This window comes from Lonchura striata, chromosome 2 (assembly GCF_046129695.1).
Source record: "Lonchura striata isolate bLonStr1 chromosome 2, bLonStr1.mat, whole genome shotgun sequence".
Taxonomy (NCBI): Eukaryota; Metazoa; Chordata; class Aves; order Passeriformes; family Estrildidae; genus Lonchura; species Lonchura striata.
The window spans coordinates 84,424,518-84,449,781 of record NC_134604.1 but is presented as its reverse complement, the minus strand read 5'-3'; the positions used below and the strand labels follow the sequence as shown (position 1 = coordinate 84,449,781).

Here is a 25,264-nt window from a genome sequence, read left to right as displayed (position 1 = left end):
ATATAAAAAATGCAAATATATGTTAATGTACTTTGTCTTTAACTGTCATTAAGACACAAGTAATAATTCTGAAGAATAAGAAAATAAATCTGCAGTGATCAGGGAGAACAAATCTATCACACATGAGCATAGCATTGGTCCTGTGAGAGTACAGGCTAACTTTCCTCACTTGGGTAGCCCACAGCTGTTCTCTTCTGCCAAGTATTCTTCCAGTCTGTCACCCACACAAGCTTCTTTCCAACCTCAGTACTGGGGATTGCCATAGGGACAGAGTATGTGACTGCACATCACGTACCCATCTATTGAAAACTTGCACAAACCTTCCCAGCCACCTAACTGCAAAGCAGGAAATATGATGCTAATACAGAAGATGAGATAGCCAAGACACCAAGGTCATCACTGCAAGTTTGCAGCTCTGGGGTTGTAGAGTACAAAGAGACATTACATTAAAAAAAAAAAAAAATTAACTAATTAGGTATCTGATAGTTTAAGATGGTCAGAATCTATAGTCCTTTTAAGTCAGATAACATCTGAAGCAGTTTTTCCTATCTATTCCCTTTTCTTCTGTGATCACAGTCTTCATCACTGGAACAAGGGAGAGCTGCACCCAAGACAGGCTCTTGTTCTCACTTTACCAGATGAGTAATTAATGAGTAATTAATCTTTACTTTCAGTCTGCTCTGCCACTGTAAGCAACTGAACAATGCAAGGTGGTTGAGAGAAGAGTTTATTTTTAGCTTTGTCAGATAAGACTACCCATCAGACTAAGCAACTGCACTTTGGCTGAAACATATGGTGAGCTTCACAGCAAAGTCTTAAAAAAAGCGTATGTTCAATTTAAAATACACATAAAATGCATTTCAGTCCATTTCTAATAACTTTCATATACCATAGTTTCTATAATTTAAAAAAAAATCCTTTAAACATTAGCAAACCATAAAGATAAAGGGAATTAAATCCAACCTTTGATCCATAGAGATACTGTGGCTGTGCATTAGGCTGTTTATCACGCTGAAACTCCTGAGAAAATGGCAGCACGGTCCGAACAAATCTATATACAAAAATAAAAAGAAGAATTCATTATTTATATTTATGTGAGCAGGTGTGCACCTAATGCCCCCTACCCTGCAGAAGACTGCTTTCGTCTGCACACACAGTCAAAGCCAGACCAGCAGCCTTTTAGCCCTAATATTAACTGGGGAAGCACACAGCCTGAATTGCCCAAAAGCATGGACACAAATAATACTGCAGTTCAACAATTACTGTTCTTCCTTCCCAAGGTGTGCAGGATCCCAAAATATTCCTCACCACTAGCCCAGGCCAGCAAACAGAGAAGTAACTAACAAAGTAGCAATAGCCTCTCACAGGGCACAATATGGTTGCAAAATTAAGTCCTTGAGAAAGAATTACGCCTTCAAAGAGGAACATGGCATTCCTGTTTAATGTTTCAGAGCTTTTTACCCCAAAATTCACATCAGGAGAAATATGTTAGATGTTAACTTTTTTTTAAAAGTCATGAGGAAGGGTATAATCCTTGCAGCAAAATCAATGTTTCAAAAGTTTGATCATACTTCAGTGTGAGCATTTACCAATAAAAATCATGCTTAGCTTTACGTTTGTATACTGTTAAGAGGATGGTGAGAGAACTACAAAGTTATGGAGCACTGCCAAAGACAGGATGAGCCATTCCACTCACAACTGAGGGCACCAGAGTCTGAAGGACCACTCCCAGTTCTCTTGTGAGCAAGCATCACAAACCTTCCCCCTTGTTCCATGTTGACTCTGTAATGCACATTTGGCAGCACCTCAGTTTTAGTGCAGGAAGAGGTTAATCAATATCTACTACTATTCTGAGTCTGCTTAACTTCACTAAACAGAGGAAAATTCTTAGGGGATGTGTGTTTACAAGCTGGATGGCTACTTTATTTTTTACCTTGACTAAAAAGTATCACTTGATAAATGGTGCAAAGCTGTATATAAACAACAAAGAGGAAAAACAGCTATTTAAGAAGTGTACATTAAATGGTTGTATAGTATCAGGCTGGTCTGAGTCATAACTGAGCAAAACAAACATATCTAGGAAAATGTTTCAGGAAAGAAAACTTGCCTTACAAAATAGTATCATAAAACTTGCCTTACACAATTATATCTTGATCTTTTTTTGTTTCAAGTATTTGCATTTCATCAGCACATAAAATTAATTATTCATTATTAATTCTTCCTAGAAAGAACAGAGACTCTCTATTTTTAACATATATCTGTCTTCTAGCTAAAAACAAAAACAGCCACGCTAATCAAAAATCGTTTCACCCAGAACAATATAAATTACATCATGTTGCTTAAAATTACTTCCACTGTGTTTTATTTCTGAATCATTCCTGTGAGAATCTATAACTTCAGAACAATATTTCCTGCATTCTCAAAAAGAGGTACAGATACTTGCTCATACATAGTTTGGCCACTCTTCCCAAAAATACTTGTACTTGCTGTAGTCCAGAAAGAGTTTGCATTTAGAGCTTTTGAGGAAAAATACATTCTTTACATGCATTATTTTTAATACTATATATATTATTTAGATCTCCTTACACTTCTATTTCCTCAGTTTGCAAGTTTCTCCCATTCTCTCTCACTTACACAGAAACTGAAAACTCCTTTGAGAGAGATTACTTGAGTCTGTATTCTGCAGATACTTCATTAATGAGTTTACCAGAGATGATGCAAACATTTGATGGAATTCAAAGTAATCTGCAACATACGACAGTGCCAGAGATTACTCTATTCCCCCTTTTTTTTTTTCTCTAAATCCCACTCCTTTTTAAACTGACGTCAATTTTCAAGCCCTAAGAGTATCTCTAAAATAAAATCATAAGAGATATCATGTTATTTGAGATAAGGTTTCAGTGTGCAGACATTATTTGGCAAAAGCTGATTTGTTACTACTAAATTAAAACACTCACAAGGAAAGGAGTATTTCAACATGTAAGTGGGTGCATCTCATGATATAATTCCTAGATTTATCAAAAAGTTATTGTATGTGTATATGTCAGTTACAATGTAATTAGTGTCTGTGAGCAAACCAGTCAGTGCAAGTAAATGCTCAAGTAACTCGTGTGTTTCCTAGTGCTCCTCTGCATGTTTGGGGGTTTCTCCATCTCTAATGCTTCAGAGTAGTAGCAAAGTAGTCTTAAAGTTTTCTTAAAGACTTGAAGCAAACACACTTGCTTATACTGTCTTGGGTGAAAGAGGCTAAGATAGGAAGAAAAAGAGTAAGGAGATAGGGGCAAAATAGAACAGCCACTTGTTAAATTATGGAGAGGCAATGTCTAAGATTGAGGCTACAGCAGCCGAAATGGTGCATCATCCTAAAGGAATGTGACTAATCCAAACATATAATTCAGGTAAATATTAGAAATTTCTTCCCTAAAAAATGAAGGGCTATATGAAAACCTTACAGTTCATCTACAGACTAATCCAAACATATCATTCAGGTAAATATTAGAAATTTCTTCCCTAAAAATGAAGGGCTATATGAAAACCTTACAGCATCATCTACTGTTCTTCAAAGTTTTTCAATGTCCATGTGTATTATGTGTGTGCTTTCTTTCTGACATTCTGCTGGTTGGCTTCCTTCTGCTCCCCCTCCAAGAAAGAGGAACGTCTCTTTGAAGGATTGGAGCTCTTTGAATATCAAAGCTAAAGCTAGGCAAACTTTTACTTTCCCCTGGATGCTGGTAGGTTACAGGTTTCAGTATATTCCAAGACAATCAGTTTCATTTTTAATCAGTGTTGATGATCTCACAGCAATTTATCCATTTTAATCAGAACAGGTTGCAAGCAGTCAAAGCAGATTAAGCAGATGAAAAGCCTACTGGCTTACCAAAGCTTTGCAAGTGATTGCTAGAGGACAACATGAGCCCCCAAATTAGGCGTTTTAGGGATCAAATAATTTAATATTAATTTTTCTGTGATACCTACCAGGAAAGAGTTCATAGTGAGCACTTCACACACTAATCTAAATGATTCTATGATTTTACTATAATCTATTTAAGGAGATAACTGAAAGAGACTGCTTTGGTCAATGAGCCTGCTGCCTTGCAGGCACCAGGTCAGACAAACCCCATACATAAACTTTCTGAGCTTCATCTTAGAAGTAATAAGATATGACAGTCTTCCCTCCCTGCTCCTACAGAAAGCATTCCTCTGCACCTCCCTGTGTAATTGGTATGAACACTTTTTGCTTCAGGCATGGTCAAATTAGTTTGTCCTGTCTAGCAGAACTAATGGTAGCCCTACACTCCCTCTCAGTGAACACTAGATCTGACTCGCCCTTCTCAAACACAGCTGCCAAGATGGAGAGAACAGAGGAAACAACAAGGAAAATACTGCATGAGAGAGTAAGAGATCTGCCAACCCATTGCTGTCACTTTTCCTTTTGGCAGAAAGACTTTGGCTGGTTGCCTGTTATTTTAGGAGGGGAATGGTAGTTGACTACAGTCACCCCTACTTTCCATGAGCCTATATCCCTGTACCATTTGGATCTTGGTAGCAGAAACTAGATGGTTTTCACTGCTACTTTTCAGGTTTGCTCCGGCACTATGTGCAAGGGCTGAGAATTTTTCTGAACAGTGACTGTCAGAGTATATGCAACACAAGAAGACACAGCTGTTGTCTCTGAAAACCAGTCTCAAAAGCAGTATGAGAGAGAGCGAGCTTGCAAAAGGAAATGGGAGAGGTTGTCAGGAAGAGAGAAAAATAAAAAGCTGGTCTTTTTGTTCCTTCTGTGACAAATCTGTACCCTTGGAAGAAACATGTCAAACTGCACATTTGGAAGAGTGCTATACACATGAATTTATACCAGAGAACACAGATTTGGGTAATGTGTTAAAGGAGATGAAGCTACTAGTTTGACTACTGTCTCCAGAAGCTTGTATCATTTGTGTCAAGAAAGCACAGAATATCTTCAATTCAAATAAATATAAGGCTGTCTCACACTTGTTCCTCTGTTAGTCCTTAGTACAAAGCAAGCTGTCAAGGAAGGAAAATATCAGTTTAGAAACAATAAAGAAAATAAAGCAGAAAAAGGGACACTACAGACAGTGGAAAAGGAACAAAGACTGAGTGTTTGAGTCATTTGAATCTAGATAACCTAACTTGACAAGGAAAAAGTTGAGATGCAGGCCTAAGCATGACAAATATTTCTGATGTGGAAAGACTTGGCTTGAGAAGACATGCCATTGAGGGCCAACAGGAGAGTGGGCTCTTGAAAAACAATCCCAGGCAGTACAGAAAAGACAACAAGTGGGAAACACCTGTTTGTGGTCACTTTCAGTAAAAGAACTGGTGTACAAAAGCTTGAGAGCATCTAAAAGAGATGCAGCACAAACTTCATGTCAGACTCCTCACTGGAGCACATAATGAATGCCAAAGCCTCACACAGCTTTATAAAAGGGATGGGACAAACCAATGGGGAAAAATAAATACCCCTGTAAAGGGCTACAAATGCACTAACATCCCACCATTTTTGTTTTACAGAAACACCTAATCGCTGCTACAGGCTGGCATGTCTCCTGGGAGAAATATCACCTCAAGCCTCCCTTGTTTTCATATTCAGCCCCTTCGTGGCTACTGACAGCATCAGGACACTGGACTAGAGACAGCTTTGTCCTCACCTGCAGTTCATATGCTTGTGCACTATCCAAAGGTTTGTTTTCTTTCTTTCATGATGGTCAAAAAGTGGATTAAAAATACCCTTGGATTTCACTGCTAAGGCCCATCTGCAAAGGTACCCTCACTCATCTCTCCATTCCTTCTCCACAAACTGTTGCCCCTGAGTCTGTGCAGCTGGCCAGCATTAATGAGGCTAAATTTCAGATAAATGGCAACTCCAATTATTAAATTGCTAAATCTTTTAATAGCAGTCTCACTGTTTAATCTCAGTACATTATCAGATATAAAAAAAATTTCCTAAGTCCCAAATAATTAAACATGCAATGTGCTTCAGCACTTCATGAAGAGCTTTAGCTTTTGAGCTAAACCTGCAGGGTTTCTAAATAGTTGAATGCTTCTACATATATATGAAATTACCATGTTCAAGCATCCTTGGGAAAAGAGCTTCACAAAGTACTGGAAACAAGTTAATCTGACCAAAACATTAACTTTAAAAGAAGAACCCTTATATCAAGTTATCATATTAAAAGAAGACTAGCCACAGGTATTACACATTTTCTAGGAATTCTGCCTCCAGCCCCTCACACTACCAAGTAACCTCTCTGCTTTTCATCACAATTATTTCTCTTTCTTCCAGCCTTTAATTACTACTTTTCTTCCCTCGCTTACATGTAACCTTCATGCAAGACAAAACCTATGAAGAGTCAAGCATTAAACCAGCAGCTCTCACACAGCTCCTCACAGTGCACTCCTGTGTTTGCACTCAATAACCTCTATACTTGAATGCAGAGAGAGTGCATCAATTTAAAGTTCATGCTAACAGCAAGGCAACAATGAACATGCTTAAGGACTATAAAAAGGCTAAAAACTTCCTGTTCTCTCTCTCACCAAAAATATCAAAGGGCATTGTATAGCATGTACAACACATACATTAATTCTCTCCATACTGCAGCTTTTGACTGAAACCAAAGCACTTCTGTGATGAAATCAGACACATGGTACACATACTGCCTAAGATCTGGCTCCCTTTAACATCTCTTAAATTAATTATCCTGAATTAATTACCCAGCAAGCTGAGCCTGACTCAATTCTTGCACAGATTTTTAAAACAGACAAACCACAGTGCTACAGGATTCTGCTAATGTCCTTTGGCACCTCACACTCATTTCCCAAGCACTGTGGTCTGCAGTATGTCAGCTTTTGCAGCCAGGATTAACACAGACTAAACTGTACAGGAGCTACTGAATGCCTTTCAATAAAGCTGATGGGTGGAAGAGTAGCATTTCATCAAGATTTTTATATGATTCTTTATACAGCACACTATTTAAATACTGATCTCCAGATACATTAACTGCATAGAAGCTCCCTTGGAACTAAATTCAACTTTCCCATGCAAACAGATTCCTGTAACAGAAGTTTCTCGGGTAAAACTTAACCACAAAAAAATACACTTTTTTTTTTCCTTTGCAGACAGAATCTTGGATCTAAAGTACAACATAACCATCACAGAACATGTCAGACAAGGAAAGCTCTCCAAGGAGACAGTAAAACATGAGAACAGGCTTCCTCCTCTTCCTAAAGCTCAATATTCACTATCACTTTACTGTTACTTTATGGGGCTTTAACCAAAACCTGAGTAAAGACTAAAAGTAGCACAAATCCTAAAAACAGCACACAAGCAGGAAGCACAGATATGCAAAATCTTGAACACTGTGCTTCCCCTTCCCCCTCATTCAGACCTTAGATCCTACCTTCCTCTTTCTATTTCCATAACTCACTCTCCTTAAAGGCTACAATTGCAGTTTGCAGTAAGTACTGAACTGTTCCTTTCTCCAGAAACAATCTTTTTCTTCACACTAGCACAGAATCAGGAATATAATTTTATTTCCATCATCTCACCCTTGAGGATCCTGTTTGAAAATAACTTCCTGATATACACTTAGCAGTGTTTTGACACACTCTGTTTTTCAGTGTATCATAACTATGTCAGAATTTGGATGCTGTGGTTCCATTTGCCTCCTATTGTGGACAAATAACAGGCTTTCATACATTTAGCAGTACTTGGTAAAATGACTCATTCTGCTTCATTTCAAGTAAAGCCTTAGAAGTGGAAAACACCAAATGAATGGAGATGAACTTGTCAGCACTTGCTAAGAAGGAAGTTGCAAAAGGGTGGTAGAATAAATAAAAAGCTGCAAACAAAAAAGCTGCCTTGCTAACCTGTTAGTTGATCCATTGTAGCAGTAGTTTGGAAGGAAATCATAATTGAGTTCCCAAAAGACATGGAGAGTGATTCTGCCGTAAGGGGCTGAAACATTGTGGTTGGCTTCTCTGAACATGGCATCAAAGCTGTCCAAGGTCATATATCTACTCAGAAGCTTGTGAGTCATTTTGTTTATCTCTATCAAGCCATCCAGCTCCTACAAAAAACAAGAGGAAAGAAAGAGAATGATGCATTTAATAAAGTGGAGAAGCTGAACAAAGTACACAAATAAACTTGAGGGAAGAGAAGACTAGAAAGAAGTCAAAAGGAGCAATTGACTCTCTCCCAGTCTTACTTTAAAAATAAGGGCTGGAAATAATCAGTACTCTTGGGATGGTTTCTTAAACCTTCTGAAACTTTAAGGGTGTTCAGATGCAGATAGGTCTCAAACACAGATTTCTACCAACACTTCCTCCACGGAGCAAAACTTAAAACTCCAACATTTAAATATGGTCAGACATAGGTCAGAAACACCTCTCTGCATTTCCTACTTTACAAGCAATCACAAAGTAACTTCTGCTCAGTAGAGTAACTGGTGAACTAACCATTGTAGTGGTAATGTTATTCCTAACATCACATTTACCATAAATGCTTCTCATGGTATACTTCAGTGAAGGAGATAAAAAGATGGAATGAAAGACCAGATCAGACATTAACAAATGTTGTGAATGTATCCACAAAATCACTAGCTGCAGGCTACATGACTATATATGTGTACTGCATTTCATAATGTTTCTCCTCTTGACAAGAAATTCCTACAATCTGTTTTGGAAATTTCTTTAAAATAAAATAAAATAACTCCATATCTGACATCAGACACTGAAAACATCAAGCACAAATAACACAACCTTTACTTCAAAAAAATCCAAGCACTGCTTTAAAGATTAATGTGCAATGACCTACTGAAGAAATATCCAATGTCTTCTTCTAGCTGTGTATCAAACTACTACTATCTTCCCATGGAGTGCTCTCTGATTTTAGTGCTCCATATTTCAAAGGAGTTTTAAACCTGTGAAGAAGTTAGTTCAAGAAAACTGAACTAAGTCCAGTTTGAGGAGAAAATAATAGCTTAGTCTTGTAAATACCTCGATTTATTTTATTTATTGTGAAAAACAGCAGAAACTACAAATTACTTAATCTATCAGGATCATTTTCTTGCTGAGGAAACCAACCAGTTTTCAACAGAAAATATTTTGCATAAATTAAAAAAAAATACAAAAAAACCTAAACAAAACAACAACAACAAAAAAAAAGGACCATGGCAAAGGGACAACTCTTAGTTTTGTCACTTTCTTACTCAAAGAATAAGAACTTGTGACCTAAGGAACACATCACTGATGGTTTCTGTTCACTCAGCCACTAAGAGTGTACCACACATAACAAAAAAAAACTACGTTTCAATAATTCAAAGCTATAAAACCAAGCATTCAGAAGTCTAGGGGCTCTATGGTCTCAGTATTTGATTTCTCTTCAGTAAAGAATGAAATTAAACCATGATAGTTAACTGCATGACAAAATATCATTGGCAAAAATCTTATTATAGAAAGAACAACAGTAAACTCTTTTGTACAACTTTCAATTTATTTTAATTTTTCATTCCAGCAGAACTGAATGTGCCTGATATTTTTCTTGCTGACTGCATGTTTACATGTCAAATTTATGCTGTCTTGAAATAAAATTTGTTTCTTAGCATTTTAATCAGGAAACTAACTCAAAAGGACACCTCAATATTGCACAGATGCTCTTCCTCCATAGGCACAAGTCAGATCTCTTTCCTTCACAAAAAAAATTATTTTTGTCTTGCTACAAAACCAAGCTGCCTGAGTAAATCAACGAATTCTGATTCTACCGAGCACAAGGCTGTTTTTTTGATGTGCAATTAATTTATAAGCACGTGTAGAAATGGGCGCTTACAAAAATTTAAATCACAAGGTGATCGCTTTCCTTGTTTTCTCACAGCTCTGCATACATGCCTTCTCTACACTTTACTCCCAAGGCCCTCAGCTGCAGTAGGTTTGGGGTAGTTCCATCTCAACTGGTGTGTCAGTGATCTGGTAAAACGGCAGCACAACACTCACCACGATGGAAGTCAAATCCTCGCTTTCGAATCGGCCGATGGCCAGCTCCATGGACCGGTACATGGCGGCCGAAATGCGCTGAGTGATCAGTCGGTTCAGGTCTATGGACCTGCCAAGGAGCTAAAGGAAAACATGCCGTGAGGCTTTGAACTGACAGCCAGGGTACAAGACAAACTGTACAAGGACTATGAGACTCCCCAGATTAACAGACTGTCACTTTGTGAACTTGCATCCCAAACACACTGAAACAAAGCAGATGGACAAAATTTATACATTCATGAGCAAATGTGGTACTCCAATTTGCATCCCAATTCTCACAAAAAAAAAAAAATTAAAAGTACACATTGCATCTACATTTAAGTACTTACATCAGCATCTTATGCTTCAATGACATTGTGCCAACAACATACTGAACACTGGTGAAAGACATTACTAGGAAGACAATGCTACCACCCATGGCATTCCTATTTGGCTCATGTTTTCCTAACTGCAACAGACATTTGTTTTAAAATAGGATCTTGTAAGTTTTCCTTCTTAATTTACACCTTCACGTGACAAAAAAGCAGATCTCAAGTGTTCAGTTATGCTACTGAGATGACAGAACATGAAGCACAAAATGAGTTTTGTCTACCTACATAAATCAACACCACTGGAAAGCTGCCAATCAACTCAGATACAAGATGGCAGGAGTTAACTCACTTGAACGTGTCTCTGTTTCAACAGAGTCTCGTAGCGGTTGGACTGCAGCAGCTGAATGGTTGCTCCCTGGTTCTTACACTCTGAACGCAGCCGTTTATCCAGAAGCAGGCTATAAGAAAGGAAGAAAATGCTTAAGGTATAGTAAACAGCAAAGCAGAACAGAGAAGTGTTAAGAAAAGCTCTCATACTGGAATAAATAGCTACCTGCCAGCCATTGCCTTGTAGTATGCAAATATTTGGTCTGCCAGCTTGTAGACAAATTGGTCAAAACACAGGTTTACCTTGGGGAGAAAAATATGATATGTCTAGAGATACTTAAAACTTAAAAAAACAGTTTATCTAAGACCTCCCACTGTTGATCAAACATAGTTAAGGAAGTTAACAGATCCAAATTTTCCAGTACAAGAGATTTCGATCAATTTTCACCATAAATGTGAGGGATTTTTGTACAGGTCTACAATTTCCAGCATTATTGTGAGGCATTTTTGCACAGGTCTACAGCTTTCCTCACAACATATCACCCAACCAGTTACTCATGCTCTGGTTGGTCTTCTCAGTTTTTCTATTATCTCCAGCTGTTCTGAATCCCTTAAAAAGGCCTTTCCCATTAGCATAATTTTCACATTCAGGTACAGATGATTTTTCTCCAGTAAGTAAGGTTACTTTACCTCTGCCTCAATTTCATCATAGAGGAACTGCTTCTTAAATTTGGTAAGTGCATAATGAGCACTGTCATTATAAAGGTCCAAAGAATACAGAACATACCTGCAAGAAAAAGAATAAAACATGAGAGTTACATGTGCACAAAAGTCATGATTCTTTAGGATGGTGCAGTAAAGATGATGTAAGCCAGTCAATATTGTAATCCACAACTGTTTCATGAAAACAGGGTATTTTCCTTTTTCAGTTTATATAAAAAGGATCGCAATTTTTCCTTTAAGAAATTATTTGTTGGTTATAAATTATATGTATGAAATCTAAAACTTGTTTTCTAGATGTAGCTGTTCATGGAACTAGGCTTTAACCACTATACATTATGTTTGACATCTTTCAAGAATAAATAAGGAGAACTCAAAGAGCAAAATACATGGCTGGTGGAATGATATGAAAGTTTTAGCATTTCAATTATTCACTTCAAAAACAAAACTTAAGAGACTGAAAATGGGCAAATGTAAGACAAAAATTTTATCAAAGTTTAAAATACCTTCTCAATGACTACTTGTTAAAACCAATTAAAAGAGCAACATTATAATAAGGAATGGCAATCATTAAGAATAATCATTCAGTGGAAGATCACAAATGGGTCTTACTCCATCATTGATGCCTCTTTGGTCTCCAAAATATGATCCGTCAAAATCCAAGGCATAGACATCTCAATTGGAAACTGGATTCTTCTGCCCATGGTCAGCTCTAAGAAGAATTCCCTGAACCACAGCTGGGACAGATCACAGCATTGCTGCAGGGTTTCTTTCAGAATGAATAAGAGAGAATTACACTTCTCATACAAATACATCAGGTACAATACAACTGTGATTCTGATGGTGCAATGCAAAACAAAAAAAGCAGGTGCAAGTCACTAGAGCTGTACATAAGCCGTATAATCTAAAGCAAATTCAAAATGTAAAGCCCATGACTTTTTGTAAGAGTTTTGAACTCCTCACTGGCCCCCAATGTAGTGCCTTCTTACAGAAAAAAAGGAGTGGAACTGTATGAGACTATCAGTTAAACATAAAAACTGGGTACATCAGTAAAAATGGATTTCAAGTTTAATTTCTCAGTTGGGGTCTGAGAAAGCCATACACTGAATTTGGGAAGCAGTAAGTGAAGGAGGCAAAATTGCACTGGAACTACCAGTACCACCCCTCCCTATGGAGGACTGAATTGCTCCACATGTTCCTGTTGGTTAAATGGGCAGGAAATGACCGACAGACAGATGAAATAGGGATTAAAACAAGAAGTTTCTAAGGATGCCATCAAGGGCACAGAGGTGTGCTTCCCACCTCTCCAGAACATTTGGTACAATCCTGCCTTTCCTGAAGGCTCGTGAACTAAAACAGGAATGCACTTTTTACACTAAGACCTTCTGAAGACCTTTTGCAGCACTATGACTGGTATCAACAGGCTCCCTCTTCTCCAAGGGTAAAGGAGACCAGCAGCAAAACAAAAATGAAAGACAACACAGCATGGTGATGACAAGGACTAGGTACACTCAATGTCAGTAGGTGAATTCTTTAGGACAGCATGTTTCCGATTACAATTAACTGAATAGTAAGAGTAGTGAAATGACATCAAATTTACCACAACAGAGAATTTGTTTCCTCTGTACTCAAAACAAAAACAAAAAAAATTTCCCAAAACACAAAACCTACTTCCTTTAAAAAAATTTCAGTGTGTATATAGGCTTATTGTTTATGCAAGTACATACATAAAGAAAATAGAAAAAGGAGGTAACAATATGAAATTTGACGCATTATAAACAAACGTATAACAAGTAAAAATAAAAATCCCACCACAATGCTAAGTACCATCTCAGAAAAAGTTTGCACAGACCAAGGCTTTTGATAAATAAACCAAAGGTTAAGTTGACTAAGGCAATCGGAAACATTTTCCAGATCGTGTTAGAGGTGTTAGGACATGCTAAGCTGGACACTGATCATCTACATATCTTACCACTGAAATTTATCAAATGAGTGTAGAAGAAAGACTCGCGATGGAATTTTTCTATGTCCAATATGGTGGGCCCCTCAAGGCTACTTCTCAAGGTTTTCTTGGAACCACTTTTGTCAGCAATGAGGGACTCTAACATAGTTCTCACCATGTAAAGCTGTATCATTAAAGGAAACAATTATGGTGGAAAGGGGAGGGAAAAAAGGAAAATACACATGGTACATTAGTTGAGCAACACTGAGAATTACTATCAGTAAGCGACTGCTCCATTTCAAACTGAAAACTGGCACTGTGTGGATAAAAGCCTTTGAGGCAAGAGGAACAGATGCAACACTAGCCTACACACCAGCACAAATGCCTACCCATGCCAAGGGGACCTCCACTGACAGCAGCAGACCATTTGCAGTGGAACAGTTCACATCACCACAAAAAGTAAAAGTAATAAGTAATGTCTTACCACCAAAGTTTAAAAGAGGCGGATAGATGTAGGACTGCCTCAGAAACTTGTGTGTCACATGCAATAGCTTTTCCAATCCCAGAGACTTGAGCTGCTTCAACAGCTCAGCAGAGTTTAAGGACTCTGTCATAGTGCGAACCATGAAGAGCTAAAAACCAACAGACAGGGGCAGGCAGGGGAAGAGAATCCGTTAATAAAAACACATGGGTAAATAAGGAATGGGAAGAGAAGCAGAGAAACCATGTTAGTTTGTTAAAAATGAAAAGCAGCACAGTAAGCATGCAGAGCAGGTCATACAGAAAGGTTGTTCAGAAAAATCACTGAATCTGGGGCTCCCTCAAGCAAAGGGAAAGTTACCATTAATTTCAGAGAATGCTCAGAGAGCCATTAGCTTATCAAATTATTTCAAAAATGATTTAGCACCAATTACCCATTCATACACAGCCATTTTAGAACCACATGAAACTGAGGAAAACCTATCTAAAATGGATATATTTGACCTCTTGCCTTCCTGTCAACCCAGACAGACAAATGTGCCAGCCCAAGAGCAGAAAAAGCAGAGAGAACCACATACTCTGAACAGCCTGTTGCAAAGGTGAAGTAAAGTCCTTAAAGCACAGGATAAGCAAACTGGTGGTGATATTTAACCCTTTCTTTCACCCCAGGAAATTAGAAATCAAAACATTTTTTCTGCAATTATCAAAACAAAATCTTCATTAAACCAATCTTATCACACACTAAGCAGCTTTGTATTATCCAAAATTATTAACCATATGTGCTCTCTTTCCCACACATTTTAGGTATTAAAAGATTGTCTTCACAAACCACAGTTGCCTTCAATTTTTCACCCCAAGTACTCAGTACCTCATTTTCTCAGATGAGCTACAAATATCAGACCATACATTCTCCAAACATATCCACAAATGAAATAAGAAAGAGAACTATATGGAGGTAACAGGCATGAGTATCTAGGTATGGGATTTTGATGACTACCACAGAAACATTTGAAATATCTCATTTTAGTGGCAGCAGCAGACAAATTAGATTCTAAGGACCAGCTTTATCATTCATTACTGAACAGTGGGATTTTGTCAGAAGTCATATACATTCCCACATTTTAACAGACATTAATTTATACTTTAAAATATTTTAAAACTACTAGACATCTACTAAATAGTGTGATTTAAGAAAAAAAAAATTTCACTAGCCATACCAGAGACAGAAGTCAGTCTTGAGTCAGTCAAGAAATAATTCATACAGTTCAAAATTATTATTTAAAAACATTAGGAGCGCAATGAGAAAATATTCGTTCCCAGAAAATCAAACTAAAGAGATTGAATCCTTGGAAAAATTATGTATCAGAGTAGAAAATTACAGCAATCCAGGCAAAGGATCTTGGTTATGTGCATCTAATTTTGCAAATATAAATCAGAGTAGATTTTTAGCATTAAAAAAGACCACAATAAAACCTGCAATTGTAAAATAGTTCAGGACAGAAAGAAAACACCTCATGCAATAATTGTTGACAGGCATCACAACCACCAGACAGGAAAATACCTGAGTGCTGGAGGGCCCAACTGCACGTCTTGGGACTTTGATGTCAAAACCACTTTTGGGATCCTTCTCTCCCCTTAGAGCTGGGTCATTGAATGGCTCGTGACCTGCTTCCCAGTCACACACTGTCTTCCTTATGGCCTGCAAAACACTGAACACAATTCCCACGACTTCAGACTGCAGCACATCCAAGTGCCCTGATAGAACACTTCTCATTTTTTTAAACATTCTTCCATGAGCACAGAAACTTTGCAAAAGCATACAGGATCTCAGGATAATTCCAACCAAGAACAAAGAATTTCACCAATGTTTTCAAGAATGACACATGCACAAAATCACCACTCTATGCTGTTTGTCAGAAAAGGTAGACTAGACCCCTTAAAGAACATATGGTTCCAACTCTCCCCCTGCCAAGGGCAGGGACACCTTTCACTACATCAGATTGCTCAGGGCCCCATTCAAGCTGGCCTTGAACACTTCCAGGGATAGGGTACCCACAACTTCTCTGGGAAAACTGTTACAGTGCTCCATTACCCTCCAAATAAAGGATTTCCTCCTAATACATAATGTAAACATGCCTTCCTCTTTCAGTAAAGCCATTGCCCCTTGTCCTGTCACTATCTGCCTGCATAAAAAAGTCCTTCTCCCTCTTTGTCATAAGCCCCTCTAAAGTACTGGAAAGCTGTAATAAGGCCTCCCAGAGCCTTTACTTCCTCACACTGAACTACCCCAGGTCTCCCAGCCTGTCTTCATATCAGAAGTGTTCCAGCCCCCTGATCACCCTCATGGTCCTCTGGACCCTTTCTAACAGGTCCACATCTTTCTTGTGTCAAGGACCCCAGAACTGGATCAATCAAACCAAATTCATACTAATATGAATACATATTCACAATTAATCCAATTAGCATTCAATCAAACCAAAGCAGATTATTAACCAAATTAAAGAGAGACAATGATGGCTTAAAATTTTTAAAAAGCAGAATTCCTGTTTCCAGAAGACATTCACATTCCAGAACTCAGCTGAAATTTACACAGTTTCATACTTTTAGGTCCAAATACTGAACTGGAACTCAGATACTTGCCAGGAACACAGTCAGACATAATCTGTGGCGTGCTGAATTATCGAGAAAACGTCTCATCCCAAATCTAAACAGGTATGAAAGTAATATTTTTCTATTTCATTAAAATCCTGTGACAAAAACACTCTCCCTGCAAACCTGATAATGTGGAGTAATTTATTTATTTTTAGCTTATGATGATATTTTTGCGGCAGCCAGAGCACTTAGCAATAGCCTAATTAGCTAAGGACTTTCACCTCTAAGAGCTTTGCAAAGAAATGTGGGAGTAAACTAATGATAAACAAGTCAAGATTAAAAGCAAACAATTTGGGACAAAAAAAAATAAGGTCAGGAAATGTCACCAATCAGCATGGCCAGATGGAGCACTGGAAGAGAAGTGTAAGGCTAATAAACCAAAAGCAGCAACAGCTGAGAAATAACACAGAACACTAAGAGATGAAGAAAGAAGAGAGAATGGGATAAACATAAGACACAAAGGAAACAGTGGAATCATAAACTGAAACCTTTCTTCAAAATACAAACACTGATTTTGCTTTCATTATTACAGCATTTGTATTTTCTTAAAATAAAAATAAACAACAGGGAACACAAGACTTCCTAAAGTAGTCCTAAGAGGCTCAGGATAACCTGGACTCCTGCTGCAGCCATTCATTTTTAACTTCAGCCTGCTCCAACTTCAACTTGTATCCAACCAAGCTAACCATGAATGCCAGACAGAGTGGGAGTACAGACTTAGGTAAAATTCAACATCTGTGCAATTCTGCATCTAATTTACTAAGGTCTGGAGAAAAGAATAGAGAAAAATATGAGAACAGTAATGCTACCTCTGAATGACATTTTTCTTCTTTTTAATGGCTTGTCTTAATGGCTCCCTAAGTGTGACCTGGGCAAAGTCCTGAAGAGCTGCATAAATTGTATGACGAATGGCATGATTGAAAACACTTTCCATTCGTCCCATCAGCACCTGAAGACCTTTGATCATGGCAATCACCTGCAAAAAAAAAAAAACCAAAACAGACAAATGTATTTTTCTTAATCTGTTTCTATATTTGCACAAAAGATGGATTTTTAAATACAAAAATTGAGAAAAGAGGAATTAACAAGTTACAAATGACAAAGGATAGATTTGCTGTTCTCCTCCTATTTACTGAATGGAGGAACACAGCCTGTTTCAGAGTCAGCACAGGGCAGGCTGTCTTTTTGCACTGGGTATGCAAAATGCTTATAGAGAATGTTCTCTTTTGTATAGAATTAATCATTGGAAAATCCCTATAGAAAAACATTTCTCTTACCTCAACCAAAGCAAACTTCTCCTCACTAGTATAATTGTATCTTGTTGCTCTTTCATACTCTTCTGCATTGTCAGGACAATCTTTATTAGAATATTTGTCAGTTGGGTGCACCAGCTTCCAAGAGTACTGCAGTTCACAAGGCAGAAGAGGAAGAAAAAAAGATGGGGGGAACAAAAAGAAACAAAAATGCCTGAGAAACACAAAATACAGCTGGACACAAATAACATGCTTTAAGAAATACTGCAGTGTTTTAATATATAGTTGAAGAATAGTATTTGGTAATATGTTCAAATCTTGCATAAATTCTGAAACTACTACCTGGTGGAAATGCCAAACAATAATTTTCCTAAAAACTTTTCCTGAAAACCATCGATTCTGTATTATTCCAAAGAAATGGAACTCAAAGTTATGGTGTTTTTTACTGTGCAAATGTTAACACAGGCAAAAGTTTCTTCTCTGCTTCAAATATGAGAAACACAGAAAGACTTCAGAACGTAAGGAAAAAAATCCATCAGACCCACAGATAAAAAGAGGAGCTTTCTACTTGATGAAATATTCACATTTAGATTTGGAAACACAACAAAAAAGCTTCAGGTCTGGGTTGTTGTTGGTTTGGAGATTTTTTCAGGGGTCTTGATTTTAAGTTTATGAGGCTGAAAGGTGTGGAAATAGCTGTATTATGTGTGACAATATAATCTGCACAGCATGCACTTCTCTTAAATACTGCCTTTTCAGCCACTGCAAACACAGCTCAAAATGTTCCTGAGCAGTGTCAGGCTGGCCTAATATCCATCAAGGTACATCAAGTGAAAAATCCTAGTCACATTTAAATACAATTTTCTCAAAGTTTGAGTTCAGCACATAGCAAGATCTGGTTGACACCACCTTAGCATAAATAATGGATTACAGAGTAATATACTATATTGTGCCTACTATAATGGATTAACAGCACCAATTCACCTATGGCAAAGAGGAGCATCACACCCTGCAACCTGAGAGCTACAAAGAGGGCACTGGGGAAATTATTAAATAAAGAAGTTCTTTGAGGGCATTACACTGACTGGGTTAACATGCACAACAAACATATGCTGCAAGTTTTTATCTGAACATGATGCATGTAACTATGTTCATGGATACTCAGTGAAGGTGGAGACAGGTAAATAATTAGGATACTCTGTATCAGAATAAATTCTCAGTAGGACAGGAAGAAGGTGAACACAAACTTGAACTTAGATGAGAAATATTTATGGGAATCCATTTAAACTAGAAAGACAATGAAAAGCGGTAAGAATACTCAAAAAACCTGCTGTGAATCCCAGAGAAAGTTTGTCCTGGAATGAGCAGGACAGAAACAGAGCTAAGAATGAGAGACTTCTCGCAGAGATATAATAAAATAGGAAGATTTTCACTGTGAGGAGACCCTGGATGCAGCAATTTGTGATGACAGAAATAAAGGGTGCAAGTCTAGAAGCTGCAGAGGCAAGAAATAGATGACAGCAAACTCCTTTAAGAAGAGAAAAGGAGAACAAGATTTCACCATTAAACACACTATGGACTTAGAGATAGGATAATACAGGGAAAAGTATGACTCATCTACTGGCTTTTAAAAGAGGCAGTTAAAAATACAAATCAGAGAGAAAACTGGTTCACCAGCTATGCCCACTGTGGAGTCACACAGTGCAAATTATTTCATGTCCCTGACACATCTGAGGCAGAAGAGGAGCAAGTCTGGCTCCTCTCATACAGTAAGTCACGTTTCAACCCTTCCTAGAACACGTTTTGGTTCAGCTAAGGCACACAGCTTTATCCAGCATCTGCAGCATAACAAGGACTCCTGCATCCTTCTCTTCAATTACTACCTTAAGCAGCTTCTTACTGGAAAAAAGCACAGTCACTTTTCTAACTGTTTTAAAAATAACACTGTTTTAAAAATAAATTACTACACTATAGAGAAACAACTCAGTATGTTCTTTATTTCCCCTCCCTCATCTCCTCACACATTTTCTTTTTCCTGCCTTTACTTTCCTTTTGACTAAAAGCCCAATATAAAGCCAATGGGAGCCCTTCCATCCATTTTTGTGTGTTAAAACCATACATGTTTCTATTTACTCAGTGGTGATGTCTACACACAGCCAGCTGGAGCTGTTCTGTCACCTCCTCAGTGACTGCATGTCAGTACAGATGTTTCTAACAATATAATTTTAAACAATGTTTATTAGGAAATGATGAAGTTTTAGCCTACAAAATGCTTGTATCAAGAGTGACATTAAAACATCTTGTGAAGGTTCACAGGTGACAGCCTATCCATTAAATTGAACAAGTTGAATGTACTGTGTGAGCTACGAGCTACTGGATGTTCAAAGCAGCAACATTACTCCTAGATCCTGTGGACTTCATGTGCCATCCACTAAGAATGAGGTTTGAAGCAGAAGGAGAAAAGGAGTGAAGGGAGAGGGAAACTAATGGAACAAGATTCTTGTTAGGACCCTTCCAACTCAGAATATTCAGTGATCCTTTGAAAATGCAACATACATTTTTCAGTCCAGTAAAGCAAAGCAATTTTATTCTGTCGAACCTCACCAAGCCACCGTTTTTTCATCTGTATTTATTTCCCATGTTACATACCACTTCCATGACATGGGCACTCCACTGGGAGAGAAGCTGCAGGCCTTGGAGAGAGAGATCAAAGAGCTTCCGATATTCTGCATCTGTTTTTTGAGCTTCCTGTCGACCAGATCCAGTCACCACCTAGACATTATAAAAAAAAACACAAAAACTCCACACTCAAATCCACATCAGAATGTGCTGTGTTCAGCATCCACAAATTTCTACATCCATTGAAGCACTAAAACAGCATCATGCACCAACACCTGCCTTTCCATCTAACATCAGCTTTTTCTTCTAGAGACTTAGGAAACTTCACAGATTTTGGTCAAGAGGCACAAGAGACAGAAATCACTGGTATAATGACCACAATATTGTTGCAGATGAATTTAAGATATCAATTATATATGGTATGCATAATTATTTGTTGTCTCTATATACTATGTATGTATAAATGTGTGTATACACCTGCATTTCTGTATTCTTTTACTAATCTTAGCTTTGTTTAAACTGTTACAAGCACTTGTCTGGAGTAAGGACTAGACAGCACATTCTAAATGACACACAAAATTTTCTAGGATAAATCTGAGATACATAGAGAGAAAGAGGCTGAAGGATGTTAGAGTTTGTATGATGTGTCATTATTATGTTAAATTTAAATAGTGCAAATATAATTCAGAGAATGGGAATTAGACCTGCAGCCAGTTTTTCTTGACTCAGGTGGCAAAGGTTGTCATTTAGCTAGCCAGAGATTTACCTGCTTTTCTGATATTTTATAAAAACTGTTAATGAGTGATGTGCACATGTAGCTCTAACCCCACTCACCTCACTGTTGCTGTAACGAGCCAGTTCAGATATGAAACGCATGTGGTCTTCTCTGATCTGGATCATCTGCTCACATATATTGTACTGGGGACTGCTGCTGGAAGACGTGCATGTCCATCTGGTTCAGAAGACAAAAAAACACCCACTGAAATCAGATTTAACAATAAACAGCACAATAGATACTGCAAAGAAAGATCCATAATGCATTACTTTTTTTTATTTTACTCATTTTCCTTCTCTGTTGTTTGAAGCATTTTCCCTCTTCACACCTCTACCCCTGCAGAAGCCATTAGTGATGAACTGCCCTTCTGAGTTCAAATAGCACTTCATCCATTTAAGAAAAAACTGTTATGTTTTATTTTCTGCTTTGGGAGTTTTTCTTTTTGTTTTTTAAAGGCTGCTGCTATGAAATACAAACCAGTACCTCTCTTCAAGGGCACTTAGGAACAGACCAGAAAGGATTAAAAGGTAGGGCAGAAGTACAGGCATAGACTTTAAGATACATCTAGCCACCTGCAGATACTTTTTTGTTTATTATTCTTGAACTCGGAAGAGTGTACAGTATGCTCCCAGCTATAAAAAAAGCCATTATCAAGACTATTAACATGTTACAAAGAGGCACACACAAAACATGCTACCAAGAATGTCATGTTAAGTAGCCTCATATTTTAGTAGCTGAGTAGGCCCATTGCCATTGATTTTCTCTTAGCAATTACATGCAAGTTATGTGGGGTTTTTTTTCTGCAAGAATTAAAATGCAAAGCACAACATTCTAAATTGATGTAACTGCATAGAGGCAAGGTTTTGGAGGAGCACAGAAAGGTTCACTAAAACAAAGCAAAACCAAAAACCATGGATCCATTAATGCAACAACTGGCTGCATTTTCCAACTATTTTGCTGTGCTGCACACCTAGCCCAAAAAAAAAAAAAAAAAAAAAAATGTGCGGGGGAGATAAGCTAAGTTGCTGCTTGATGTACAAATGTACACATGCCTATTCACCCATGCACTACTACTGCTCACCTTGCTTAGTAAAATCCTTCATTTCTTTTAAAGAAAGTTTCATATTTAAAGGAAAAAATAAAAGCTAAATTAGTGTAAGATAGAATTAATTTCTTCCAACCCAGAGTATAAGAAATGTCACAGACACAAGAACGAGCTCAGCAGCATAGAAAGGTTTTCAAACCATTTGTTTCTTTAGTTGTAGCCATTACACTAATTACATTAATAGTGAAATACCCACACCAAAAAGATGATGAAGCAAAAATCCTATTAATTACCACAGACCCATGGACTAACAGGTGAGTATGAAAATCAAAATACACTCTTTTAAACAGACCTTCCCCATCCCAGATGCTCCATTCTTTTTTCTGTTCCTTTCTCCTTCCTACCTGGATTTATTTTCCTCGTAATGGGCACTGGTCTTAATGTATCTTGCAAGTTCAATCTGCATGTCACCAAACAGTGGGACAACTTGCAACTGCTGTACACAGGGAACAAATCAGATTAAATAAATTAGTGACACAAAGCATAGTGAAAGGAAACCATTATTTACCCATTTTATAACCCAAAGTGATCTTTTTTTCTATTTAAATATATTTAAAATGCAAGAGAAATTTTCTTTAAAATCACATCTTAACCAACCTTAAAGTACTTGTCTATCTTGGCTAAATTTATCCTTTTCTTTGCATCCAGCTTATAGATGTTGCTGACACTTCCATCCATCAGGTATAATCCAAAGCCCATCACCTGAAAAAGGAAAAAATTAAGCCTTCCATGAAACGACCTCTGAAGTAAAAACCTGTACATATGTTCTTCATATAATTAAAAAAAGTAACATTTTAAAACCAGTCCTGAAACACCCTACCTCCTTCAAACAGAATATATTTTTATATATGTACATTTCTGTACAATTATTTTTTTTACCTGTTTTAGCAGTTTTTACATTGACATTAGCCTGATCAGTTACCCTTAAAAGATGATGCTTGTTTGTAAGTTTAGCATAAAAAAAAAAACTAACTGAAATGAGAGTCTGGCTATTTTTAGAGCTTTTCTTTGATTCAAATTCTGTACATGCAAACTGATCTGGTAACAGAAGTTTAGATCTAATATCTTTGAATGATTGCTTCTCTGGCTTTCAGTGCTTCTCTGAATTATACATGCAAGAGTTCAGAAGCATCAAAAAAAAAAAGTCTAATTACATTTTGTCCAATGTATTTAATTAACATGAGGTTAGGAATTTATTAGGAAAAGGTTCTTCACCCAGAGGTTGGTTGGGCACAGGAAGACTCCCCAGGGCAGTGGTCACAGCATCAGCCTGACAGAGTCCAAGAAGCATTTGGACAACACTCTCAGGCACATGGTGTGACCCTTGGGAATGGTACTGGGCAGGGCCAGGAGTTGGACTCAATGATCTTTATGGGTCCCTCCCAACTCAGCATATTCTTGGATTCTATGTAGTATTTATTTACAGGAGCCAAGCACAGCAACTTACTGTGTTCTAAGCATCTCTTCTGAACAAAAGGTCTAAATACAAAAGTCACACTGGGCACCCTTGTGGATAGAACATAAATGCTCTAGAGTTCATGTGTGTTTTCAGAAGACTTTCACTTACTCCTAATAAACAGAGCTCTTCAAAAGTTAAACATTGAAGAGACTCAAAATATTTGTCATGAGGCAAATTTTTATCTTTTACTCTATATCTTTTCTTCCACTGCATCATACAGCTGATAAAATCAGCCACATCTCACACTGCCCAGGCACCCTTTTACTACAGGTACATAGTCCAGCTAACTAAACCGACTTCCTAATTCCAAGATACTTGTTCCCTGAAATACTTGATACACAGCCTCACTTCCAAAAGCTTTTTAAACAACCTTGCCACATATATAAAATTAAATGCAGTAGTTCCATTCTGCTGTCATTATACTTCATAGAAATACAATTCCATAGAATTGGATGCAGTTCAAATGGGTCAACTTCAATTTATGAAAAACAAAAATAGATTAAAAGCTTTCATATAATTTTAGCAAGTAATACAACAAAAAGACAGTGATGGGGAAAAGCAGTAATTTGACTTATTTGTTTAATCTGGTTCATTTTAAAAAAACAACTGGCAACAATCTGTACCCTGCTTCAACATATTTTTTTTTAATTTTGTACCCAAAAGAAACCTACTTTCAAAAGCATATGCTTCTCACTGGGTGTTAGATACATTTTGTTTTCATAGTAGTCCACACACAAATTCACAATATCTGCAAGCAGCTCTTCATAGCCAACAATAACCTCCAACTGCTGCTGCAAAGACTGGAGAAAAAAAGAAGAAGGGTATTAGTTAACTAGTTACACTGACTGGGAAAAATGTTACTACCAAAATGGAAGAGCTTTATTTTAATACTCTTGCAAAGCATTAGGTAACTTTCAAGAAGACAATTCAAACTTACTTGTGTTATCTTGTTGTGGTTGGCAAGGAACATGGAAAGGTTCTGAGACTCCTGAATGGACTGAGGATCTGCCATTTTCCGCAGGAACTGAGCAGCTCTTTAAAAACAGAAGAAAAACCGTATTTCCTTTGGCCAGGACTGTTTGCAAGTAAATATATCTCCTCAAAAAAAAAAAGGTGAAAAGTTCACTAGAAGACAGAGATGGACCTAATTTATCCAAAATAAACTAGTTTGCTATCCCAAATTCCTCAATATACCCCTACGTACGTGGTCCAATAAAAAAGGAAATGAAAAAACAAATTGAAAACCATTGACTATATCCTTCAGCTGGGTGCAGCTGTGGCTCTATAGATCCAAGCCACTCAACAACCTAGGAAAAGTCAGTCTTAGAGAAACCAAGTGTTTGGCCTTCCCTGATATACCTGCAATCACAGGTATTTTAAACAGAAAAGCTGAAACATCTTGAAAACAAGTATAACAGCAAAGCTGAAGCATCTTAAGAACAAGTATAACAGCTCTCAGTATACAAATGTCAAAAATGGATGCCAAGAATAGAATAGATCAGAACAGGTGTAGCACAAGTGACCAAAAAGCCTTGTTCCTCTCAAACTTAAAAACAGAAGCTTTACTGAACAAA

The 25,264-nt window shown here is 37.5% G+C and overlaps 1 protein-coding gene across 4 annotated transcripts in view; it reads right to left on the bottom strand.

Moving 5' to 3' along the window:
• Window positions 1-25,264, bottom strand: part of CYFIP1 (cytoplasmic FMR1 interacting protein 1) — a 74,873-nt gene that overhangs the window by 27,422 nt on the left and 22,187 nt on the right. For 2 of the 4 annotated variants that reach the window (XM_021546663.3, XM_021546664.3), the window contains exons 7-23: window positions 24,628-24,724; window positions 24,362-24,490; window positions 22,829-22,933; window positions 22,576-22,667; window positions 21,186-21,303; window positions 20,382-20,504; window positions 17,757-17,882; window positions 17,289-17,455; window positions 15,389-15,536; window positions 13,378-13,531; window positions 12,018-12,174; window positions 11,376-11,472; window positions 10,912-10,988; window positions 10,708-10,816; window positions 10,009-10,128; window positions 7,888-8,087; window positions 964-1,051 (exon numbers count right to left, since the gene is read on the bottom strand). In XM_021546663.3, the coding sequence (XP_021402338.1) occupies window positions 964-1,051; window positions 7,888-8,087; window positions 10,009-10,128; window positions 10,708-10,816; window positions 10,912-10,988; window positions 11,376-11,472; window positions 12,018-12,174; window positions 13,378-13,531; window positions 15,389-15,536; window positions 17,289-17,455; window positions 17,757-17,882; window positions 20,382-20,504; window positions 21,186-21,303; window positions 22,576-22,667; window positions 22,829-22,933; window positions 24,362-24,490; window positions 24,628-24,724 (2,107 nt within the window). Of the gene's footprint in view, window positions 1-963; window positions 1,052-7,887; window positions 8,088-10,008; window positions 10,129-10,707; window positions 10,817-10,911; window positions 10,989-11,375; window positions 11,473-12,017; window positions 12,175-13,377; window positions 13,532-13,831; window positions 13,980-15,388; window positions 15,537-17,288; window positions 17,456-17,756; window positions 17,883-20,381; window positions 20,505-21,185; window positions 21,304-22,575; window positions 22,668-22,828; window positions 22,934-24,361; window positions 24,491-24,627; window positions 24,725-25,264 lie in introns of those variants that run through there. The other 2 variants (XM_021546665.3, XM_021546666.2) reach the window with 2 other exon arrangements.